The sequence below is a fragment of the Patiria miniata genome, unplaced genomic scaffold, assembly GCF_015706575.1.
Source record: "Patiria miniata isolate m_02_andy unplaced genomic scaffold, ASM1570657v1 HiC_scaffold_17, whole genome shotgun sequence".
NCBI classification, from domain to species: Eukaryota; Metazoa; Echinodermata; class Asteroidea; order Valvatida; family Asterinidae; genus Patiria; species Patiria miniata.
Window position 1 is genome coordinate 1522880 of NW_024037055.1, and position 20142 is coordinate 1543021.

General features: G+C 40.2%; 2 protein-coding genes across 9 annotated transcripts; one reads left to right on the forward strand and one right to left on the reverse strand.

The window, feature by feature from the left end:
- Positions 1-714: 714 nt before the first annotated feature.
- Positions 715-6301, reverse strand: LOC119723349 (putative uncharacterized protein CXorf58). 6 transcript variants are annotated; one of them, XM_038193933.1, is made up of 10 exons: positions 6110-6292; positions 5400-5633; positions 4763-4862; positions 4072-4166; positions 3402-3513; positions 2977-3108; positions 2736-2811; positions 2318-2477; positions 1828-1975; positions 715-1493 (listed from the first exon to the last, which is right to left on the reverse strand). In XM_038193933.1, the coding sequence occupies exons 2-10, from the start codon at positions 5579-5581 to the stop codon at positions 1296-1298; spliced, it is 1203 nt and encodes a 400-aa protein (XP_038049861.1). In that variant the 5' UTR covers positions 5582-5633; positions 6110-6292; the 3' UTR covers positions 715-1295. The 6 variants fall into 6 exon arrangements, with proteins under 6 accessions (XP_038049861.1, XP_038049862.1, XP_038049865.1 ...); XM_038193934.1 differs by having other exon boundaries at positions 1296-1493; positions 6195-6301; XM_038193937.1 differs by having other exon boundaries at positions 1296-1493; positions 5400-5592; positions 6144-6293.
- Positions 3410-19054, forward strand: LOC119723348 (intraflagellar transport protein 80 homolog). Of its 3 annotated transcripts, XM_038193929.1 has the most exons (19): positions 3410-3541; positions 6503-6586; positions 7697-7838; positions 8182-8406; positions 8854-9033; positions 9201-9310; positions 10134-10361; positions 11050-11174; positions 11311-11484; positions 11892-11966; positions 12417-12465; positions 13186-13362; positions 13712-13847; positions 14222-14369; positions 14915-15086; positions 15700-15789; positions 16194-16366; positions 17167-17290; positions 17669-19054. In XM_038193929.1, the coding sequence occupies exons 3-19, from the start codon at positions 7802-7804 to the stop codon at positions 17759-17761; spliced, it is 2316 nt and encodes a 771-aa protein (XP_038049857.1). In that variant the 5' UTR covers positions 3410-3541; positions 6503-6586; positions 7697-7801; the 3' UTR covers positions 17762-19054. The 3 variants fall into 3 exon arrangements, with proteins under 3 accessions (XP_038049857.1, XP_038049859.1, XP_038049858.1); XM_038193930.1 differs by lacking the exon at positions 3410-3541 and having other exon boundaries at positions 6508-6593; XM_038193931.1 differs by lacking the exons at positions 16194-16366; positions 17167-17290; positions 17669-19054 and adding an exon at positions 16054-16113.
- Positions 19055-20142: the final 1088 nt, after the last annotated feature.

Genomic DNA, 20142 nt, shown 5'->3' on the forward strand with positions numbered 1-20142 from the left:
TTTGCATCAATTTATTGCAACATCTTTTCAAAGACATCAATGAAATATCAATCTTCCATTCATGTTGCACAATTCTCTTTACTGTATTCTTGCATTCATGACATATGAACATTTGATTTGAAAGTGGTTTTTAAAATCAGTATCTGTGCACATGCGCTATTTATTTGAAGATAAAAAAGTCGGATTATATAAATTAAATTCAAATTACATGTTGAAGTCAATTAATGATCGCTTCATGTCCATATTTTGTAAGCTGTGTGTATGCACTTTACCAAGTCAGTGAACAAAACTGAAATACACAATGTATGAGAGCTCATAAGTCTGCTTTCATTTCAAAAATGTTTTGTTGTTTTGAGCTTTGCTTAACGTGTAACACCCTAGCACCAGTGCGTGTACATGTATACTGTTGATATAGAGAGTGTGTACAAGTCTGGCTCATTCATTCACATTATAGCAGTCAATATAGTTGACCTATCGCTATTTGCGAGTTCGCCACACCCCAAGTTACATGTATGTTTGTCTCAGATTTTGCGCATTCCGAGTCCATTCGTATACAGTCGACTCTCGTTAGTACAAACTCTGTTAATACAAAATTCTGGTTATAACAAACATAAAGCCTTGGTCCCGACTGATGTCCCTCTTAATACAAAATTCTGATATAACAAACAATTTGGCTAAGTCCGAACGAGTTTGTTATAAGGAGACTCGACTGTATCATGTAATTGGACAATATTTCACAAGCTGTGTTGACACGATTCTACAGTGAAAGGCTAATTACTCTATAAACCAATGTCCTCACATTTAATTAACATGTTAGTATTAAAGGTGTCGTCAGCTCAATGTCCTCATATGGCAGGTCCTCTATCCACGCTAACACCTGATGTGAACATATCCTGGCATTCCTGGGTATAGTAACTCTTATGGCCTGACTTTCCTGTGCCAGCAAGGTGTCCTCATATGACAGGTCCTGTGATCATGCACACCACTGATGTAAACGTGCCCAAGGTGTAGCAAGTCTGGTGTTTGTAAAGCATAGTCAGTATGATGTCTCCAAATACATGTAACCGAACCGAGGTCCTCACTTTCCTGTGCTAGCAAGGTGTCGTCAGCCCAAAGTCCTCATGTCGGGTCCTGACAGCAGAATGTCTCAACATTGCAGAACTGGATCCTCATTAGAATGACTCCAAATTACAAAACTGAGGTCCTCACAGCACGCAGTCTCCAAATTACAGAACTGAGGGGCCACACAGAAGAATGTCTCTAAATAGCAGAACTGAGGTCCTCACAATTCTGTGTCAGCACGGTGTTGTCAGCCCAATGTCCTCATAAGACAAGTCCTGCGTCCACGCATACAGTTGATCTGCTTCTCTTTGCCATTCTTCCTCTTCTGCATCATCATCCAGCATTCTGTCATCATCGAAGTCCTCTGACATCACCTGGGCGGCGGCTACCGTACCGACAGCTTCGTCATCGGAGGGATTCTCACCTCTTGACTGAAGGACAAAAAAGGGAGATACTTGGTATCATCAGGACAACTCAAGGACAATTTTGTGTGATGGAATTTTGCATTGAGATGTAAATTCAATATTGGGTTTTACCCTTCACCAATGTTACTTCAAGGGATCGTATGAGGGCTTGCAAGGAAAATCACAAGCTTACTCGGGTGGGACTCGAACCCACCACCTCCTGCTTGCCAGTGCAGATGTCTTAATAACCACTCAACCACCAGGTTTGCCAAGGTCAGCTGGCTGAAGGGTAGAACCAACTAATAGATACTTGAGGTACTTTGTAGTAATTTTATGATTTCAGTAATTGTTTAAGCCTCACCTCCGCTTTGCCTTCCATGTACATTTTTCTCATCCTGGATGCTCTTTGCTTGGCTTGTTTGGAACGCCTGGATGTGTGGCCAGATGTGCTGGCTCGGGAGCTTGACGGCTTGAAAGTAGGGGACGCAATGGGTATCGCTAATGGTTCTCTGCAAAAATAAATAAGTGTGAGGATTGTATGGGTATTTGAACTGATTACTAATGCATGTATACTTTTTGGATACATGTAATACACACTGGTGGATCCAGACAAATATTTCAAGGGGGGGGGTGAGTGTGCTGGACCTTATTTGATGCCAAGGGGTGCTCCTTCCCCCACAGTGGATTTCTTTAGGTAATATTTTACAAATACATGGAAGAAAAGGGGATGTTGTAAAAACTACTGGAGAATAAAATGATTTGGCAGCCACAAATAGCAAAACTAGCCAGTAATCATTCCTACAAGATTTTATGTCCATAAAACTTTACAAATGATTTTGAATGTGGCTTACCGTAGTTCCGAGATGATCCTTACATGCTCTCGTTGCATTTCTTCCGTGACCGGCCTGGCTGTGAGCATGGGCATTTCAGCCTGTAGTCTCACTGATGGGGAGTTACCACCCCTGTTCAGGTAGTCTATCACATCATACAAGATGGTGGTCCTGGGCAAAACTGAGATTGGAACAAAAATTTAATAGATGCCGCTGAAGATTTTAAGTTAGAATCAACTGAGATGCAGAAACTGTCCTTTATGTTTATGTCCATGTGAGAATCAAAACTTAAACAAATTTTTGCAAATTTAAATAAAACAAGCACTTAATTGAACCACCGTGTATTAGTGCAACATTGCTGAAAAATATCATCTACTTTAATACTGATATTCATAACTTGTCAAAAGCAACTTTAGTTTGCGATGATAAACGGACTCACCAGACTGATCCAGTTTTCTCCATAGGTTCTCCCTGCCTCCCATGTAGGATGGCATCTCATCCAACTTGCTCAGATACTGCAAAACAAGGTTATTAAAAAAAATGAAGTTCAATGAAAAACTAAATTGATCCAAGTAAGCTTTTTGATAAGAATTTGGTAGGTTACATTTAGGATAAATGCCAATGATCCTAAGGCCTTTAAGAGAGTAGAAATAGGTCCCAATTCTTGATCCACACCTCACCTTCATATAGTCCTTAACTGTAGTCACGTCAACCTCACTGGTTATCTTGTCTCGCTCATGCTGGCAAGTGTCTGCTATGAGCTGGTCATAGAACTTGCGATGGCCCATCATACGACACGCATCCACTGCAGCCTGTAATGACGTATGCAACAATTCAAAGGGGTTTATTGGAGGTACAAGAATCTCAAATACCGTGCTTTGTCATTTTCCTATAGACTCTGAGCACAAGTACATGAACTTCAAAACTTCAAAAGTTACAAAAAGTTGGGGAAGACCACTTGGAGGGACTTATGGGTACCTGTAATTAGGTAACAGATTGCACTGATCTTAATCTGCTACAAAAAATGGTCTTATTGCCTGATGAACAGAGGTAATAATTTTAAAGTGCTTGAGGCATTTGTATTAAGTACCACTTTATTACTTACATCGGATGCAGGCTGTATGCAGCGTTTGCCGCTCAGGTACTGGAGCCCTGTACCTTCTGTGTGAGTGAACACCTTGAAGAGAATTATGGGTGGAAATTCAGACCCTGCAAACCTGTAAGAAGAAAGTTAAGAATACAAAAGTGAGTCTTTGTCATAGCTGAATTCAATATGGTCTGTATTCATTGGATATTCTATGGACAGTAGATTGCATTTCTTGCAGGGATGTAGGCGAGTCCATCACAAGGCCATCACAAGAACCAGCGGATGGACAATAACAAAGAAATGCCTTTGTTACAGCTCATTTAAATAGTGTGTGATTTGAATTGGGACTGGAGGACTTGTGATGGACTTGCAGGGACTTTGTGACATACTTGACTGCATCCCTGGCTTCTTGACCATTTGTATGAGCTCTGCAGAATGGAGGCATTTCGTGCAAGCATTGCTTCTAGCATGTACGAGGTAAAGAATGCACAATTAATTTACTCTGAATGTGCACAAACTGAGTAGTATTTGTGTAAGCAAATGCATTTGCATAATGCGTTTGAGTTCCTCCTTCTTCTCTCTTTGCAAATGAGTGAGGGGGTACTTTTGCATCGAGTCCATAGTTTAAAAAATGACTTAACAAAGTTGCGGTTTATAATAAGAAAAAGTTGATCACACATGTATCTACCTGAAGCGCACCCGTGCTCGTAAGCTAGGGTCTCTAATGAGCTTGGCTTCCATGGGACTGACTTTACGGAGAATCTCATGGGTAAGTGAATGCTCCTATTGACAAAAGAGAGAAAACAACTTCAACGTAAAGAACACCTTGGTGATACAACACACAACAACAATGAGAGAGAGAGAGAGAGAGAGAGAGAGAGAGACAGAGGGGAGGTGCGAATGCAAGATTTCTTTTGAAGGGGACTTTGTCAAGGTACAAAACAATTTCTGCATTAGACTCAATTTTTTTAATTTGTTTTTTGGTTACTGGAAAGAAAAAAGTGTGAAATTTAGTAAGCACAGTAAGAGTAGAAAGTCCTCCTTGAAAATGTTAATGAATAATATACTACCGTAGTAGGTCCAACTGGCAGGGGCGTGCCTAGTGGGGAATCAGCAAAAGCCCTGTCCTGTTGGCACAATTGTGTGTCGGCATATGTGTCGCTACAAAAAGCACCACATATTGTTGGACAGTGTCCAATTTTGTCTGCTTTGAACAGTCCCCTGTTAGTCTGATGGTGTTCAGTGCCCAACCCCCCTTTACATTTTGTTCACCAGCTGTACCCGCAGAGCGGTCCGTTGTCACCCCCACCCCCCTCAAAAAAACATTCAATGTTGTATGGCGACGCCCATGCCAGCAGGGTCTTTTGGTTGGGACTCACTGCTGCACAGATGGCATGCTTGAGAAGCTTAAACATCTGCCGGTCTCTATAGGAACACCAACATCTCTCAATGGCACGAGCTGCTAGGATCTCTGTCAATCTGAAAGCAAAAAGGGAAGGAACAGAGGAATACAATGTAGGTAGGCATGGACATCCAGGAACTTTTTCCTTATCTAGTCTCCAGACCCATTTTCATGAAACTGAATGGTTCTTGAGTCTGCAGTGCTGATTGATAAAATATAGCAACCAATCAAAACTGCTGTGCAACTGAATCTTGTTTGTTTTCATTGGCTGACATGTAACACTCCCCCCCAAACAAACAGTTTGGAAACCAACACTTCAGCATGAACACACATTAAAGTTCTGTTGGATGAACAACAGTGTTTATGCCCGAGCAAGAGTAAGTATTGTATATTCCAATAAATGTCCTAATTAAAGGTTCTTTTGGCAGGGGATATAGACAGTCTGAATGTCTCTGTTACACCCAAACTACAGCACTGGTCCCCAATATATAGTTGGGCCTATCCCAACTATGCTTTTGAAGATGCCGTATTTGAGGTGTGACAGCTTCAAAACTAGTAAAAGAACAAATTGTCATGATTTTCACCAATTGTGGTGTCAACACATCAGCACTTACTCCCTCTGTTGAAGTACAGGGCTGGGTTGGGTCTTCTTGGGCAGTGAGCTCCTTGACCCATGATCTGACCCCTGAGTGACCTCTTGACCTCCTATTTGGAGGGGGCTACCATCGCTGCCCTCAATCTCACTGGGTATCGTAACATTCAATGTTGAACGGCTGGTGCTTCTGATGGGTTCCATCTTCTTCAAATCTTTTGGCAAAAGTAGATCAGATGAACTTCAAAAAAGCAATCTGAAATGGGGAAAAACCAAGTCAAATCAAACTTTTCATGAGGTAAATTAGCCCGACTGCGTCTGGCCGTACAGTACTATCGCAAGCTCTGTAGTACTACAGAGCTTGCGATAGTACTGTACGGCCAGACGCAGTCGGGCTAGAGGTAAATCATCATGATCATGATGGCCCAATTAAATACACATTCAATTGAAATTATCATGTTATGGCAAGATCAAATTGGAATTTAAGATTCCTATATCTGTCCATCAGTATTTTTTCCCCCAAAATGACCCATCGGCCATCAGAAAGTGATAACATGTCCTAAAAAGTCAAAATTAGCAGGGAAAACACTTTACTGAGAAAACACTGAGGCCCTGGCCTAGGCCTAGAAAGTAGAAATGTTCAGACCAGTCCCAACTCCCATACGGTTTGTGCACAGGCAGTGCAACTGCCAGTGACAAGTGATGGCCAGACATGGGAATCTTTCCTTTTACCCTTCAAGCTATTGACGTAAATATAGAGCTATACCACATGGAAAGCAAAATTCACACGGCACTAATTATTAGTTGAGTTGTTTACGATTTTCCCCACTTCCGCATTGCTACACATCACAACGAACGATCTAGATCGGGCGGACCGGCCATCGCCTGAAAGTTGTTTGCCTTCCCAGCATGCACTGCGGCATGGTTGATAGGTTGCACCCTCGAACAAAATAAATTATATTTCCCATTTTGTCCCCTAAAGAAATTGATTTGGCCATACATTTCTTTGGAGTTTTAAAATCATCATTAAAATTCAACATTGCTGATTGATTTGTGAATATCTATGCATATAATCCGGCGTAATCAAATGGTTTGGATTGTTTGAGTTTGTTTATTTTGTTGCAGACGGTCTTTTGCACATGCGCAAATTGAAAATTCCTTCTGCGAAATCTAAAATGGAGGCAGACGAAAGCAGAGCTTAATGCGGAGGTAGGAGGTGATTTTCTTTGAATGTTCAAAATACGAATGTGAATCTCATTCTAAAGATATTTACTTGAAGTCACAGCATATGTTGATTAATTTTGATTACCTTTTGTAGGAATAGACGAAATGTAACGTTACTTTTTGCAATAAAAAACATTTCAATTTGCAGACGCCACTGGCCACTGACACTGACAGTGACACAGTGCCAGTGTCATCCCGCAGACTAGCGGCTGCACCGCACCGTGGCGCTGAAGGACGGTGACCGTCCTGCGCTGCACACGCGCTGCTTGCAAATGCAGTGAGCTAAATTTGATACTATTGCAAGCACTTTAACATGGCCAACTTTCCATTCAGTGGCTGTCACAGTCTAGGGTGAAATGCAGTATTCCAAGTCCAACAACACTTTTTATAATTTTAACCATTCAGTGACTAGTGAGGTCACTTATTATTGCAATATTCATCAAAAATATTGAAAAAAAAATTGCAACTGAGAATTGAAAAAGCTTAACTCATCAATCATCCTGAACTAATATTAATGCTTTTCATCCATCTTTGTTCGTAAGATTTCCCCGCATTTTGGGACACCTTGCCTCTTGAGGTTTGTAACCATGGTAACACTTGAACAGCGGAGAAAAAAACGTCTTAAGTTAATTCCTAACTTCTACATTAATGTTTGCATAATTCGTAAGTAAACTTAACAATCAACTTAGCATCTTTGGCCTATTAAATAAATTTGTAGCTTTGATATTCCAGTCTTCAATTATCCTATAAATAATCTTAAGACTTTTTTGCTATAAACAGCAATACATGTATTTGATAAGACTGGACATTTTATACATGCATGCTAATTGTTTTTAATTGTTATCAATAACATTTTAGGAGAGCCACCAGATAGTGATTTAGTTCGCTTTTTGGCAATCTTTCAGGGGTGTTGTAAATATAGTTTTTTTTTCCTTTTTTTTTCTTTGTAACCTTGGAGCTCACAATATTTGTATGGTATCTCATGTCTGTATGTGTGTCTACCTGAGAAATAATTAAATGAAAATGAAAATGAAAAATGATTTCAATGAGTTAAATAGTAACCTCATCAGTTTTTTTTTTTTTTTTTGGTGACAGATCAACATTCTGAAGATTCGGTGTTCATCATCAACATTTTGAATTTACACCATAGTGATTTGTCGTCATAGTGCACCTGTGAGGATCAGCATTCACCGCTTCACAATGCGCTTCAAGACGTCACTTGCTAAAGATGCCAAACATATCCTTTGTCACACATTCTTTTCTCATTGAATTGACTCTCTCTAATTTAGTTTTCTGTATGTGTTCATGCAATATTCATTGAAGCCAGGTAATTTGTACAAGCATGCAGTAAATTGCTGACTGTAGATAGTAATAGATACTTCATGTTTAGATGTAATTATGAAGTTCACAAAAAGAGAATTTAATCCTGACTCAAGAATCATGATTAAGTCAAGCCAGTCAAGTCCAATCCTTCCAAAAACTCTGTTCCATATTGACCATTGTTAATCACTGTTTACTTAGCTCAAGTCCACCCCCCTTTCCCCACCCTTGAAGATTGATAATCCTTAACTACCTAGCACATTCAGAGCTTGTGAGCTGTGTCGCCTGGACCACATCCGAAGAGCTCTACTCCTGCAGTGACGACCACACAATCCTGCGATGGAAACTGCTCTCTGACGAAACCACAACCCTTGCCAAACTACCCAGTGATGTCTATGCTACAGACATCCACTTCTTCCCCAAGGGGTTGGGAGGAAAAACCAAACAGCCTCAGGCTGATGTGTTTGTACTGACCTCCACGGATGGTAAGTTGCAACATGATTTGCGTACTTTAGCACCGTTAATGCCATTTCACAGACATATGACCATCTGCAAACAATCGGAAACAAAAGTGCCACATATTAAGAAATAACCCACAAGATTGTAAATAAATAGTAGTAAAAAAAAACCTGGGAAATTGTTGATCCTAGTATGCTGTCATTTTAAAGAAAAGAGGAATTTTTGAACAAATACTAATGACCTAAGAACAATCTGTTTTCTCAAATTCTACATCTGATAAACGGCTGTGAGCCAGCTGTTGACTTCATACATACGCTTGGCATGAGCAAACTATCTAGAAAAAAAAATCAATCAAAATGAACATTCTGTAAATAACTTCCAATGTGGGAAATGCCTGTGAATCCAAGGTCCTCCTCCGCCTAGGTTCTTACAAATCCACTGGCAATTTCAACTTCTATTGTTTTTTTTCCCAGGAAAATTCCTCTTGATCTCCAAGTCTGGGCGTGTGGAGAAGTCGGTGGATGCACACCGGGGCGCAGTCCTGTCCGGCCGTTGGAGTTATGATGGGACCGCTATGGCCACCGCTGGGGAGGATGGACAGGTCAAGATATGGTCTCGCAGTGGAATGCTGCGCTCAACGTTAGCACAAACAGGTAAATCATTGGATGGTGTCATCTAGAATTTTTTTTTAAAAATTGAGAGTGCACTCGCTATACACAGGTGTAAACAACCCGTCTTAGTTGTGGGCTTTTATTATCTCATGTCCACATTCGTCTTTGTAGAAATTTAATCCTATCTTTTCTGCAACATTATTTTCCAGGTTCTCCAGTGTATTCGATAGGATGGTCACCAGACTCTGACCAAGTGTTGTTCACAAACGGCAAGCAGCTCATCATAAAGTCAATGCAGGCAAACGCCAAGCCTATACAGGTTACATTTTTTCCTTTTTTGAAAAAAACCCTTAAATTATAATTATGATACTAGAGTTTTATGTTTGTTAAAATCAGGTTAATTTTTTTTATAAGTTATGGACCATCAACTTACAATCTTGGCATCGTAAGATAGAAATTGCCATAAAAATATATATTAACTTTTTTTTAACATAAGTCATGGTAAAATCTCTTCCATAAGGACACAAACATTTCACATGCAGTTGGAAGTGCACAATTTGCACTTCAGTTTGATATATCACTTTGATATCTTAACATATACAGATGATATGTGGGTGAAAAGTTTGACTGTTACTGTAGGCCATAGTGAATTACCACAATGTAACGGGTACAAACTGGAAAATCCCACTTATTTAGGCAGTTAAGTAATTTGACTTAAATGTCACAATTAAAGACTATAAAAATGTAATTTGTGCGCTGAAGTAACATGTAAATATACCTGAATAACCTTGGATTCGAGTCTGTGTTATTAACTCACAATGGCGTTAAGTCTGCCCCATCTGCTTAAGAATAAGGCCTGCTATCTATTGTGTAAGATTCTGTCAGAAGACGAATCACTCAAAAGAAGCTCCATGGACTTGTGACTCATTTTGCTTGATTGGGTGCCATTGTTGCTGGTTCAAGACAGCCAGCCTTTAGTCCTTTATGTACGTATTTCACTGACTGACTGTCACTTGTAACTTAGACTTGCTTAAGCCTTACTTTGGTCAAACAAATTGGCTTTGCCTGAATACTTAAACCACTTAAACCAATTTGGTCTGGGACCATATTCTACTAGGGGTGCCTCGTCTTGTTGTTTACAGTGGAAGGCACACGAGGGGGTGATCCTGAAGGTGGACTGGAATCCCGTCAACAACCTGATCCTATCTGGAGCAGAGGACTGCCGGTACAAGGTCTGGGATTCCTATGGTAGGCAGATGTATAGCAGTCATCCGCATGAGTATCCTATAGTCTCCGTGTCATGGGCCCCAGACGGCCAGCTGTTTGCCATTGGCTCGTTCAACACGTTACGACTGTGCGACAAGAGTGGGGTGAGTTGAAGCAGAGTTGTGACATCATTATGTTAGAGTGGTGGGACTATTTCTCATCAAGTGAGGTGATCTGATCTGGCTTCAACAATAATGGCTTGATTCCTTTCATTTATCACTGGGATGCATCCTCAATTCTTAACAAAATCTTCCAACTGCCTCCTGATAAAAATTGGATGCTACGTCAATCCTCCAAAATCATCTTTTACTTTTTATTTTTTTCTGTGGAGAGGTGACCTCTGCCTCAATCATTCAAACATTCATGCCAATTCGCTTTTAAGTATCCAGTATAACATGTATAAAGTTATTGACAAGGAACAGCTTAAGACCTTGACATCATCCAAAATCAACAAGCACTTTAACAGGCATATGGCTCTGTGCGCGTACTGGAGAGGGCGCTTATTTAGCACTTTCGAGAGCCCTGTGGAAAAAAACACACCTTGTGCGCGTAGTGGTTTGTATGCGTATGGTGTGAAGTAGGCACAATTAATTTTATTCTGAGTGTGCACAAAGCCTTTTTTTAGCATCTTTGTGGAGCTTCAGGCATCGTCGGTAATGCGTTCAAATGTAACCCCAAGTGGTCTCCCCCAACTCTCCCTTCCTTACCGTTGAGGGGGTACTTGTGCACAGAGCCCATAGCCTCAATCGTCCGAAATCTCTAATATTTTGCAACATCTGTTATTTCCCACAGTGGTCATATGCTTTGGAGAAGCCCAACACAGGCAGCCTGTTCTGCATAGCGTGGAGTGGGGACGGCACCCAAGTAGCTGGGGCCTGTGGCAATGGACACGTCATCTTTGCTCAAGTTATCGAAAGGTAGGTCATTAATGGCCAAAGTTACTCAGTGACAGCATTAAGACAGTCAGTAGATTGAAAACCCTTTTTTTTCAATAGGCATTTCTTGATTGTGTGGTCTGTAAGTTTGAGTTTTATCCCCTTTTTTTGTCCGCAGACGTCTGGAATGGAAGAACTTTGAGGTGGTAGTCATCTCCAGGAAGACGATCCACGTCAGGAACGTGACCAACGATGCCAAGGAGAAGCTGGAGTTCAGAGATCGCATCATCAAGACCTCCATCGGCTTTGACCATCTGGTAGTGGCCACATCCTCACAGTGCTATGTCTACAGGTGAGCATATGAAGTGCTCATTTTGCCTTTCACTATGTCACTTTGTAAGCACTGTGTACTCAGTGAATTCTTAGAGCTTGTGAAGACACATTGACAAGGTTGCTTAGATGGGATTCGAACCCATGACCTGCTTGCTGCTGCAGAGGTCCTAACCACTGGACCACCGAGCATGCCAGACCGAGCTGGCCGATTCAAATCAGACGTATCAGACATAGCGGTAGAAACCAGAACCAATTACAATGATGGAAATTTGGAATTACGCTAGTGCACAAGCAACACCTTGCCCCTCCCTGTGTTAAATATCAGAAATATAGTCAGGTAGTTCCCCCATATGCAATGATTGTTTAATTACTTCTTGAAATAAGTAGTTATTTCTTTTGTCATTATCTGTTTGTACCATTTTGCAGTACCAAGAATTGGAATACCCCAATGATCTTTGACCTCAAGGAAGGCACAGTGACTCTAATTGTGCAGGCAGAAAAGTAAGTTCTTTATTTAGAAGCCTTTATTTTTAATTTTTTTTAAGAAGATTTATTATAGTCTCTCGACAAATAACCATACCAATGGAAAATGGTTCAAAGTGGCCACAATGTGCATGTCAAGACACCGTTCTATATTGGTAATTCAGTTTGAAATTTGTCAACTAAAGCATGGAATGAATTTTCATTCATAAATATTTGACTGGGTTGAAATAAACCACTTTAAATGTTTCTGTATTGAAAAACCAGTTTGAGATCCATCATGATTCAATACCTGAAATCTTGATTGTTACCAGTGAACATGTTCCTTTTCTTTTGAACAGCCACGTCACTGGTTTTTTTTGTCACAACAGCCAGTCAGTTATGTACTTGTGGCTAAAAACGTTTGAATAAAATTATGCCTAGATTCGTCATGTGACATCACATTCCTTTGATCATTTTTTATTCTTCCAGGCATTTTGCAATAGTGGACAGTGCTGGAATTCATCTGTACACATATGAGGTAAAAATAAGACTAAAATCACAGGAGAGGCGGCTTCACATTGTTCTCCTGTTTATTGAAATCTCCAAGCCAATTGGGTTTCCCTATGTGGATTACTAAAATTTTGAAAAACTAACTTGTTGGGTTCCATTGTCCATATTGTTACTCTGTATTGGTGGTACCCCTCAAGGCCATGTGTGTAAGAACTGATTTATGGGCTGAGAGCCCAACACCTATTGTTATTTTATGAATTTACTATTATTGTTCTCCAAGACAAAATTGTTTCCAGAACTGTTTGTCAAAGGGAAACCTGATATCAACTTCAACTTGAATTAAAAATGCACAACCTACTGAAGATGTGCAAAAATGTAATAACATCATTATGACGTCACCATGTATCAAATAACAAGCAATTAAAGATTTCTAGATTTAATCTTTGAAATTCAATAAAGTAATTGGGAACGAACAATGAGAATTAACTGTTTGGCCACATTTCGTTTGACCAGCTTGTTACTTGACTTAAGACTGGATAAATGTTGATAGACTTGAGGTGGACTCGTGATACACTTGTGATGAAGTTTTGGTGGAGTTGTGATGGACTGGTGATTTGACTTGTGATGGGCTTGTGATGGACTTGTGATGGACTTGTGATGGGCTTGTGATGGGCTTGTGATGACTTGTTAGGCTTTGTGATGACTTGTTAGGACTTATGATGAACTTTTCCCCTTTTTTATCCTCCAGGGTCGCCTTCTCTCATCGCCCAAGTTCCCTGGGATGCATTCTGAGACACTGAGCGCCCAGTCCCTGTGTGTCAGCAATGACACCGTGGCAGTCCGGGATAAGTCAGACGAGAAGCTGGTTCATCTCTTTGACTCTGCCACCAGCCGGCAAGTTGACAATAAGCCGCTCGCTCACAAGGTATGTATCTAATTGCAGGGATGTGTGAAATTTGGATCAGCAGTCATGCTTTCTGTCTGAGTTATTAAATAGTTAACCTTGATAGTTGAGTTCGTATTGACCATCTCATTGCTAATATATTTTCTAATTGCATGTCTAGCAATACATTAACATGTTGAGCTATTTCCCTGGCTACAAATTAAAAATCTTAAAAATACACAGCAATTTGCTATGCAATGTTTTTGTATGAAATTGCTCACTGAGAAGCGCAACAGTGAAAGCATATATCTTGTGGTATATGACGTTGACAGAAGATGACAAATATTTGTCTGTTGTTGATTGGTCCATTTGTCTGTCGTTTTGTCCTTAGCTTGAGATCGTTGAGATAGCCATGGACCAGTGTGGGCCAGCCAGTGACAGACATCTCGCCATTGTAGACAAGAATCGTGATTTGTATCTCAGCACGGTGCGCAACGTGGGCAAACCACCCAAGATTGTCAAACTTGGTAAGAGAAACTTAGAATCTATCTGTGTGCCATTTTTGATGCAGTTATTGGAATGGAAAGCATACAAGCATTGTATTTGACTGTGTACATTTTACATTGGATTGAAGTAAGTTTTGGACCACTGTGTTCCATTCGCCGATTACATTGAAAAGTGTGGGGCATAACAACTTGAGCAATGTAAATCTTGATTTGATGGCAAATGTTTCATTTCAAACTCCTTAAAAAATCCAAGTTGTCATTGTTAAGGGTGTGGTGTTTATGGCAATGAAAATATCTTGGTAGGTTCAATGAGCAAACAGTACTTGTTCAAGTTGCATTAGCTTTGACCTTTTTGCATGAGCTTTGACCCTTCTGAATGACCTTTGACCCTATAGGTAATATGATCTCCAGCCTTGCCGTTAACGACGGCACCAACATGCTGGCAGCCCTGCAGGATAGCAAGTTGACAGTCTGGTTCTATCCCAGCGTAGCCTACGTAGACCGGGAACTCCTGCCGCTCACTATCATGGTCAAAGATGCAAGGTAGGTAGTCTTGGTTGCAGCCTGGGTTTGGATTTTATTCCCCTCATTCATTCCTGAGCCTGGCAGGCATGGTCAAGCCGCAGCAGTAGAGGGCGCTATCAACAACATGAATTCTTGAGAACTTCGGCACCCAGACCCTTGAAACTGAAGGGGGTCTCCGTTAGTGTATAGGAACAACTACTACTATGTCAACTCAGGCCTAGAAGGCCGAAGTCAGGAGCGATGATGGACACCATCTTACCGACCTGTTTGGAGTCCTTCAGTGTTGAAACTGATTGGGACAGCTACATCTTTAGACAAAAAGGGGAGAGTTGGGCAAGCCAAAATTATTGCTCAATCCTGGCTAAGCATTCGAAAGGGACAAGTTTTGAAAAGCAGTCCCACCCTGACCTAACATTCATCGGTGGCACCATGAAGTGACGTATAGAGTGCACAAAGTCCACAATGTTCTCGGAATGGTCTATAGCTTGGCATTAAATGCACACAATTTGTAGGGGTACACATTGTCAAACGTCATGATCTTTTTCTCTCTCTCCCTGACGCAGTGAGTTTGGCAAGAATCCACAGATTGTTGATTTCCTGGGCAATCACCTGACCATCCGGCGAGCTGATGGAGCCCTGGTCAGTACAGGCATCTCCCCCTATCCAGCCATGCTCCATGACCTGGTCAACAGCAGTCGATGGGAGGATGCAGTCAGACTCTGTAGATTTGTCAAGGTCAGAAGGCTACCCTTGACCTTTAACCTCCCAGATCCTGCAAATCCAGCAGTTATTTTTATTATGATTTTTTTTTTGTAGAGCTGCTTGCAACAAGATTAACTGTCGTCATGATTGTGTCTTTTCTGGTTGTGAAACTAAGAATTCCTCAAACAAACTGTACAAGTGTCTCACTTGGAGACCTATATAGCGCCCTCTTGTGACTTTTATATAATTGTATTGATTTTGGTTTTCTTGTAGAACCACGGTTTGTAAGATCCAAGGCCTTTCCTGTCCACAGCTCCCTGACACAGACATCAAATTCTTGTCTACAGTTGTTATTTGTAAACAAGTAATTGTAGGTCGGCTAATCACCAATCATAGACTCAACACCAGACTGTTCTGTCTGTCTTTTCAAGCATGTTCAGTTTTAGAGGTGAGAGGAAAACCCAAGAAAATAGGGGATTCTTGGGGAATCCCACAGACGCAGGTTAGGACGAATCAGACCCAATCCACATGTGGGCTGTGCAGGATTCGAAGCAGGGCCACAGCACTTCAAGTCAAGGAATTTACTGCTGCGTTAATTTGACTCCCCACTGTTATGATTGATGCATTGATATTTGATTTGTCATAGGACCAAGCTCTGTGGGCGTGTCTCGCTGCCATGGCCTCCTATGCCAAGGAACTCAACACAGCCGAGGTGGCTTATGCGGCCATAGATGCTGTAAGTAAACTTCACTATTCAATCTGTAACCTGTTGCTTACTTGAACAATATCAGTGATCCACATGGGATAATAGTGTGATAGAGCACTTGTAAAGGTGTAGATTAAAGCAGTTTAGAGACCTCGTCATTCTGTCCACTCCTACTATTCAGAGGAATATTCTGTGTTATACTTTGTAGTATACTTTGTAATATATTCAATAGTATCTTCTGAGGTGTATTCTAAGAACTTCCTTTTCATAGCATCATGTGTGTTTCTTCCCCAGGCTGACAAGGTCCAGTACATTCTGTATACCGAGAATATTATGTAGTTTATTCTATGGTATACTCTGTGGTATATTCTTTAATATACCCTGTAGTATATTTTGCAGTCACCTTCTCATAACATCCATGTTTCCATCCTCAGGCTGACAAGGTCCAGTACATTCTATACATCAAGGAGCTGCCCCTGAAGGACGTACGTAATGCAGAGATGGCGCTATTCTGTGGCAACTCCCAGGATGCGGAGGGCATCCTGCTGCAAGCGGGACTTGTCTTCAGGGCTATCATGATGAACATCAGTCTGTACAACTGGGATAGGTGTGTATGAGTTGCCATGCCCATGTCTCCTTAAAATCTACATTATCCGGTTCGTTAGTAAAAACGTCACACACCTGCGCGCACCACTGATTACTAGCGCCCATTGGATAAACACTCCAGTTGTGTTAGCTTCCGGTTCCAATGGTTCCTATGCTACTTAATGGGCAGTGGGCGTGGTTTTAACTGAACTGACGTCACACTAATGAATCGCATTGTTTGCGTTGCATTAACTCCCATGTGAATGACAATGCAAAACATAGCAAAATTTCACCAAACTTCTACAGATGGGTCCTAGATTTAGGCAGATCATGGGTGTACTCCAGGAATTTTTTGCATTAGCTTGTTTAGCTCCCAGACTCATTTCTTGAAAGTCAATGGTTCCTGAGTCTGGAGAGCTGAATGTTAACACATAGTAACCGATGAAATTGCATGTGCTGATGAAAAGATGCAGCTCAGCTGACCAATGACGTAATGCCATCAATACCTATAAAAGGCCCATTGGAACCAATCATAAATGGTCAAATTTAGATTTAAACATTTTAAAAGTGCTTTAACTTTATTTACAAAATGTGATCTTGGAAAAAAGCATCTTAAAAAATGCATCTTGATCATCGTTTTCACATTCACTTTTCTAAACCTGATGGACCACCAATTTCTTTTGGAATTCTCCTGTTCACTGTAGCCAGTTTAAAAACTTGTATCTGTGCATGGCGCTAGTTTACAGTTGCAGCTACCATACATGCCAAGCATGCGCAGTGGAGATTTTTCCAAATAAGACAACACCTTCATTTTCTTCCCAGAGCCCTCGAGCTAGCTGTGAAGCATAAGACTCACGTGGACACCGTCTTGGCCCATCGGCAACAGTTCCTGGACAGCTTTGAGAAGAAGGAGACCAACAAACGCTTCTTGCAGTATGCCAGTGGGGTAAGCCCAATAAATATACCCCCCTTTTCACTAGTCTTGCCTTGTTCTCAAACTATTTAAAGATAGCCCCTTTCCAGAAACATTGTGTAAAATATTTGCTGGTATAAGGCCAAAATTTTTTTTAAAAATAGTCGGTCTCTGGTTAGACGAAAGTTCCAGAATTGATGCGGCGATGCAGGTTTTTTTCGAAAAACAAAACAAAACAGCGTAAACATTTGCATAAACAACAAAGTTGATATCTTGGGAGTTCCTTGTAAGAAAGGTTTATGTAGTGCGGTAAATAGATTGGTGTGTACGTGTTGTACACGTTGTGTACTTCTTAACTTGATTTTTGTAGTGTACAAGAATACTTATGATAGGATCTGATGTTTGTCGCAGGTTGAGGTAGACTGGGACAAGATTCAAACCAAGATGGAGACGGAATACCAGAAGGAGAGAGAGAATCCTAACGCTAAGCCATACAGCAAGTAGACCCTCCGCACCCTAACCACATTCCACCATTATTACCACTTACCCTGAAAGGCATATAGGATCATTTGCGTTAAATACATTTTGTTCATTTCCATACACCACTCAAAATCCAAAGGAGAATGTCCAAAACCCAAATCGTTCAAGTCTCAGCTCGGTGAATATTACACATTTTGAGAAGAATAGTGAAAAATCATGCACAACCATCTTTTGATAACGATACACAATTTCATCAGTTGCACTTTTTATTCCAAAAATCAGTCATCTGACTGATCCTAAGAAACCACCTTCATTTTGTGATATCTTCTAAATGACAGCATGCCAGACGGAATCATTTCACGGGTGTTTTGTGCTAGTTTGATCTTTAATCCAAGTAAGCTTTTTGATAATAATTTAGTAGGTTACATTTGGAAGAAATGCAACTGATCCTATTTATGCCTTGAGAGCATGTGTTCTTTGTGCCATATGCAGGTGTACACATGCAACCATGCACAAATTTTTCTTTTTCAGTAGCAGGTGAATTCATTTTTATGACTATTTTAGTGGTTTCGATGGAATCATTGCAAAACACAGGTTCTCAGAGTCTTTCCCTTAAATTAAAATCATCCAAATTATACATTTGAAGAAGAAAAATGGTTGGGGGGAAAAGGGTATGAATGGATTTAACCAGTGATCTTTTGATCCATAGTGAACGTCACTATTAACTACTGTTGTAGCTTGATGACGTCCCTTCAATTCTCCAGAAATTGTGTAAGCATCATTCTTGTTCATGAGTAAACATCAAAAGTACCGAATTATACATGAAAATGGATTCAACCGCCTGCGCCAGAATGGCGGCATCAAGCTGTATACTCCCCAGGGAGCTGAGATGGTATTTGGAATGTTTCATGGGCCCAATGAGCAGGGTTAATGATGCTGTAGCAACTTGAACACCTGTCCATTATAAATACCAACTATTATTATTATAGCACATGGTGTGCTCTTTGAAGGGTGCCATCTTTTGTTCATACAGAGAGAATATATTGTCATTCCGTAAAAATAGTAAATGTATATTACCTGGGCAAGAGGTTCCTTTGGCCAAAATCTGGTTTTTCATTTGCGCTTAAACCAGTTGATACTAAGCAACAATTTTTGCTGCTACTTCAAAGAAATGATTGTGTTATTACAATTTGGAACCCTTTTTTTTTTGATACTGTAAAATGTATTTTTAATTTGTTTTTGTTTGTGTGAAAGTTTTAGACGGATCACTAGTTTGTAAAATTCAAAGTTATTAAATTTGTAAATAGTGTAAGACTGTTCCACGTATCAATCTGTATTTTCCTGTGAAGATTCGCATCACCAAAATGTCTTTGCCCAAAATGTTCAAATATTGGGTGTTTGAATGTCGAGTGATGGTCCTCTTACCTCCAAAGGAATTTCTGCATTGTTTAAAAAAAAAGTCAATTTTTGCCCAAATTTCATTAAAAATGTAAGGCTAACCCCTTGTTCTTTTTTCGATTTTGGGCAAAAAATGAAATTACTTCAAACTTGCAGGAAAGATACCTAAGGGACCCTAGAACACATTCCCATTTAATTTGGGTGCTCCTCTTACCGCCAAAGGAATTTCTGCATTGTTTAGAAAAAAAGTCAATTTCTGCCCAAATTTCATTAAAAATGTAAGGCTAACCCCTTGTTCTTTTTTTTTCTCGATTTTGGCCAAAAAATGAAATTACTTCAAACTTGCAGGAAAGATGCCTAGGGGACCCTAGAATACATTCCCATTTAATTTGGGTGCTCCTCTTACCGCCAAAGATTTTCTGCATTGTTTAGAAAAAAGTCAATTTTCGCTCAAATTTCATTAAAAATGTAAGGCTAACCCCTTGTTCTTTTTTTCGATTTTGGCCAAAAAATGAAATTATTTTAAACTTGCAGGAAAGATGCCTAAGGGACCCTAGAACACATTCCCATTTAATTTGGGTGCTCCTCTTACCTCCAAAGATTTTCTGCATTGTTTAGAAAAAAGTCAATTTTTGCTCAAATTTCATTAAAAATGTAAGGCTAACCCCTTGTTTTTTTTTTGATTTTGGCCAAAAAATGAAATTACTTTAAAGTTGCAGGAAAGATGCCTAAGGGACCCTAGAACACATTCCCATTTAATTTGGGTGCTCCTCTTACCGCCAAAGATTTTCTGCATTGTTTAGAAAAAAGTCAATTTTCGCTCAAATTTCATTAAAATTGTAAGGCTAACCCCTTGTTCTTTTTTTGATTTTGGCCAAAAAATAAAATTACTTTTAACTTGCAGGAAAGATGCGTAAGGGACCCTAGAACACATTCCCATTTAATTCGGGTGCTCCTCTTACCTCTAAAGATTTTCTGCATTGTTTAGAAAAAAGTCAATTTTCGCT